Raw genomic sequence first — 5372 nt, forward strand, 5'->3', positions numbered from 1 at the left:
CAGTCTAGCTGGATTTGTAAGGTAGAACTGGGTTGTGGTAGTCTGGGGTGGGGGTGGAGGTGGAGGTTGGGGGAGGAGGAAGCATTCAGGAACTAGAGGAATGATATGTGTTTCATCAGTGCTATCCTGCACCCTGCTTGAATTGTTCCTTCCTTCTAACCCTTCTGGGGCTGGGGCTGGGGGTGGGGTGGGTGGTAGGGAATGTTCAATTATCTGCAGATGGGCTTTGGGTCTCCACTCCAAACTCCCTCTTTTGCATTGATATAATTGTTTGTTTTGGATCTTTTGATACCTGATAGCATTGACATCTCATGATCACACAAGCTGGTGTGTTTCTTTCTAACTCTTTTCCAATCTCTCTCTGTTTCTATGCAAGAAACTTTAGCCAATTTAGAAGAGTGTAAAAAAAAAAAAAAGAAAACCTTGGTTGTGCTTACATCTGGTTATTGGGATGACAGTTGTAAGAGACCTTAAATAGAGGCACTGTTTCTTCTGTATTGTTCTGTTCAGGGATAGGCTTTTTTAATTTCTGAGGAAGCATGCTATTTTCTCTTCCCTCTAGCCCCACCGCCTATGTTTTTTGGAGTGGAGACTATTGTTTAGTGTGTGTGTAGGGCACATGGGTGTGGTGGTGGGCTATTATCTTTTTAGTTTTCTTTATTTAAAAGCTTGAATGCTTATAACATTGGCCACTATAAGCATATCATAATAAATACTGAGACATATTTCTCCCAACATTTGTTATTTGAAGGAAGAGCTACGCTTATACTTCCTTGTACCCAAGATGTGCATATTTTGTCTGCCCAATACTACAGGCTTTCTTTTTTTCGTTTTACATTAACATATTAAACATTATCTCAGCGATTTTTGACTCAGGGAATTTTACATTGGTAGCATAGTGGGCTATGCATTGAAGTTCTGACTATGAGGTCATCAATTCGAAACCCCTAGCTACTCCTTGGGAGATAGATGAGGCTGTCTGTTCCTGTAAAGATGTAGAGTGTCAGAAACCTAAAGGGCGGTTCCACTCAGTCCTATAGAGTCACGATAAATCAGATTCTAAATAACAACTTTATATTATGTCTATAGCATGCATCAGTACGGTGGCACTTTAATTGGTATGTATTGCATATCTATAGCTATAGCACCTATATCTATATACTATATATGAGAGCTTCACAAAGTTTATAGAAAAATGGAATGAGATAGTGAACTTATTGAAGCTTCTGTGTTCTAGACAAATTTTGTGCCAGCAATTACTTTCTTCATTATAGATTATGAAACTTGGTTTATCTCCTCATAATAATCATGAGTAATTATTAATTTTATAATATTGCTAACTACTTAATTTTCATAGTATGATATATAAACTTTGCCCTAGCATTTTTAATATGTAAAAAATCATATGAGCCTTTCACATTGTAATTTTAATCAATAATAGCAACCTTAGTTAAATTCAGAATGAAAAATTATGCTCGCTATTATTAGATGTGTATTTGTATATATAACGTTGTTGTCAGAATGTTGTAAACAGCAGAATCAGTGTGTGTTTTACTCAAGTATTCTGTGTTTTCTTGGCTAGTTACCCCCACAAGAAGGGTATTAGAATACCATTAGAATGGTATGAGGTTTTCGTTTTCATATTCCAAAATTGAGCAGTCTAACTGCTAGAATAGAAACATCTCAATAACAATTTTAATAGTCCAGCCAAACTCTTGGCATTATTGAGTTATATCTTTGAAAAAAGGAATGAAATTCATCTGTGCCTGTGATGCTTTGTGAAAATGACCCCAGGGGCACGGAGTGTGCACGCTCCCAAACCTGAGCCCCCAAAGGCTTGTGACGGCCCGAGGAAGGGGTCCATCTCCTAATTTACAGGACAGCTGCTTTGTGCCCAGCTCATGTGTGCCCTCAGAAAGAGCTTTGCTTCCAAATTGTCACAATGGGGACATCATGAGCTGGGATGACGATTTTTTGAGGAAGGTTCCGTGGATGGTTTGGGTTTCAAAAAGGACCATTATAAGTGGTAACCATTGATGATGTGGATCACAGGCGGGAGATAGCTTGTCTGTGGGGGAGGAGGAGCATGGTTGGACGACCAATGCCTGCGATAAATACGACTGAATATGTCGTGTGCAGGGGCGGCTGATTGGAACAAAGTGTGTGTGTGCCTTTGAGGAGTAGAGGATTAAATGGGGTGAGGGAAGGGGGGAGGGAGTGAAAAATACATTATAAAGGTCCGACATGCTGGGTAAGAAATTTGTCTCCTATCCTTGAAATGAGAAATCATTACAGGCATTTGTCCAATCAATCATATGATCAATGATATTTTAGGTAGATTAATCAGAGGTTCTACAGCATAGTAAAAGGAGAAGGAGTAAAGGTTGAAGACAAGGAGATAAGATTCAAAGCTACTTTATATACAACATGCTTTTTAGTTTCTAGCCCTGGCTCCAGGTAATGAAGATGAAAGGAATGATCTATTTTGATAGTGATTCTATTAGTATAAATTGTATTGTTCTTCTGATTTTTATAATATGTAATATAGAAAATGTTGAAAATATAGTTATGATTAAATAAGAAAATCAAAATCACCAATTCTTAAATCATAGATAAGCACTTTTGTAATTTTAGCTGCACTTGATTTTGTTGCTAAATTATTTTATTTCAACTTATGCATGTTAGAATCATGGCTTATATTAAAGCTCTATTAGTATAGAATAAGTATATTGATATACTTATATGGCATAATTTCTATAAGTAACCACATTGGTAAGCATTTCTTTTATTGAAAGTTTCTATCAGTTACTATATTGTAAGCATTTCTATTATTTAAAATTTTCAGAATTCATTTGTTATATTGCACATTATTCTACTTTTTGAGTACTTTATAATCAGTGCTTCCACTAGCAGAGATTTTTATCATTCCTTACTTTTTGTTTTTATAGCTATTGCTTTATGTTATTACAAACATACTTTCTGTTATTACAAACATGAGCACAACAATATTTCATGCCATACTCTTCCATTCCCTCATTTCTCCAAAGCAAATAAGTCACTAGGAAATAGATTGCCCATCCTTTGTGTGTATTTATTTTGCAAGTTTATACTTCAGCTTTAGGATCTACCAATCTCTACCCTTAGCCCACTTTAAAAATTAAAGGATGTCAGCCTTCTTCTGAGTTTATAAAAGCTTCTATTTCACTCACCTAAAACACTTTCTCAATTTTATTAAATGTAGTGTCCCATTGTGTTCTTTCATTCAGTTATATGATATGCTTTAATCTATCCCCTTATATGCAAAGCACTTCCAAAAGTTTGTAGGAAACTTCCATTTTCTATAATTGCATTTTTCCACAGACTTTTTGAAGCCCTCCAGCATGAGCATTTGAGCGTGGAGCATGGAGTCCCAGGATGGTGAAGCCCTCAGATGCTAATGAGAAAGGAAGAAATCCTGACTGTTTGAGTCTACCACAAGTGCCTTAGAAGAAATGCCTAGTGATTTTCTTTAAAAAAAAAAAAGTCAGCCAATGAAAACTTTATAAAGTACAGTTCTAGTCACTGATGTCCACATAAGTAGGAATCAACTTAATGGTAGGATGGGCTTCAAAAGTTTGGAAAAATGGGAATCCAAAAGAGAAATGTCTTCATGAAATCTTTGAAACGCCTTCCTATGTGCATTTAAGTTGCTTCCAATTTTGCTCTATTTCAAACAACATTGCAGTGATTATGCTTTCAAGTATTTCTGTGCATAAAATTAAAGATAATAAAGCTCCAAACTGAATTTCTGGGCCATAGAGGAAAGTGTCAAGTCTAGTATCCTGTGCTATGTTAAGCAATAGAGAGCGGCCGCCCCTATGGTTTGTGATAAGGAAAATTGGTGTCTTCCCTACTGACTTCTTGGAAAATGTATCAGAGTTCACCTGCTTGTAATCTTTGCAAAATCATCACTTCTAACTTGAATTGCCATTTTGCTTCCCACGCGTGTTCCTGCCACAGGCTCTATAACGAGTCCAGAAGTACTTGGCCGTTTTCAAAATCATTAACATAGAACTCATTTCCATTTCAGCAATTCACGGAAGCCGTGAGTCCTTCAGTGTTACCCCCCTCAGCCTTGCCCCTGGACCTGCTTAATAATGCTGTCACAGCGTTCAGCACCCTGGAGGACCTCATTCGGTATCTAGAACCAGATCGATGGCAGTTGGACTTAGAAGATCTATATAGGCCAACTTGGCAACTTCTTGGCAAGGCTTTTGTCTTTGGAAGAAAACCAAGAGGTAAGTTTTCTCTTGAGACTAGAACTTAGTAGCTAATGTCTCAGGTTCCTCTTCCATAGCTGTTGAATGCAGAGTTTAAAATTATTCTGTGATGGAGTTAGTAATCTAATTTTGTAGCCATTTGTACATATTTATATATTGTATATGAATTCATAAAAAAGAGCCACATCATTATAATGGAGTTTGGAAGATTAAGGATATCATTTTGTTGAAAATCCCTGCCTTTTCTTCAAAATAGTTTCCCATTCCATGCCACGGGGATCATTTTTTACTCAAACCTTATATTTTAGATATATTGATTTAAAGATTCAGGAGCATGTGCATAGATGCAAAACAGATTTGAGGTAAGAAAAGATGGAATCTCTATTAAAGTCATTAGGGACTATAGCTCCCATATCTTAGAATATATCAATTTCGATTTCAAAATTCTAGCAACATTTCTAAATAGTATGCAAAATACCTGTGACACACCAAAACTAGAACTCATTGTTTCCAAGATAGAAGCCGAAGACAGAACATAAACACAGGAAAACGACCCCATGACCTACCATGATCCACTTACTCGGTTTAAATTTTCTTGAGGAATGATCATTTTTGACAGTATGGACAATTCTTCCATCAAGAAAGAAAATATACATAATTCTGCACAGTCAAGAAATTGGATATCGTGTGAACTCAGTTTGCTATAAAGCCAGCTAATATTTCTCAGAACATTAGTATTGGAAATCATTCCTATTAGACACAAAGACAGGTTTAATGGAAATAAGTGAACGCTTATATTCAAAAACTCTGTTCCAGTTGGCCAGAAACTTTCAAATCTTCCTGTTGTCATTTTAGAGACTAGAATGACAGCTTGGATCTTTCAGCTGTGGGGGCTCATGTTTAGTTCATGTAAGTCATTCACCAGGGCAGACTGCTGCAGACGTGTTCTTCAAATCTCGTCCTAAAGAAACCTCAAGCCCCTTTTTCTTCATTAAGTTGCAGCCCTTTGGAGCTTTGATTATCTTCGCAGGCCATGCTTAGACTTACTGAGCCCTAGTCGTTTGCTATGCCAACAGATAAGGTATCCTTTCAGTGATATTTGAAATGGTGTTC

The 5372-nt window shown here is 36.8% G+C and overlaps 1 protein-coding gene across 1 annotated transcript in view; it reads left to right on the top strand.

Annotated features, from left to right (window-relative positions):
• Positions 1 to 5372, top strand: part of PDGFC (platelet derived growth factor C) — a 253255-nt gene that overhangs the window by 239687 nt on the left and 8196 nt on the right. Inside the window, exon 4 of the mRNA XM_004708728.2 lies at positions 4070 to 4277. Within this exon, the coding sequence (XP_004708785.1) occupies positions 4070 to 4277 (208 nt within the window). The remainder of the gene's footprint in view (positions 1 to 4069; positions 4278 to 5372) is intronic.

The sequence above is a fragment of the Echinops telfairi genome, unplaced genomic scaffold, assembly GCF_000313985.2.
Source record: "Echinops telfairi isolate 266 unplaced genomic scaffold, ASM31398v2 ScPeMD7_5868;HRSCAF=6743_0, whole genome shotgun sequence".
Lineage (NCBI taxonomy): Eukaryota > Metazoa > Chordata > Mammalia > Afrosoricida > Tenrecidae > Echinops > Echinops telfairi.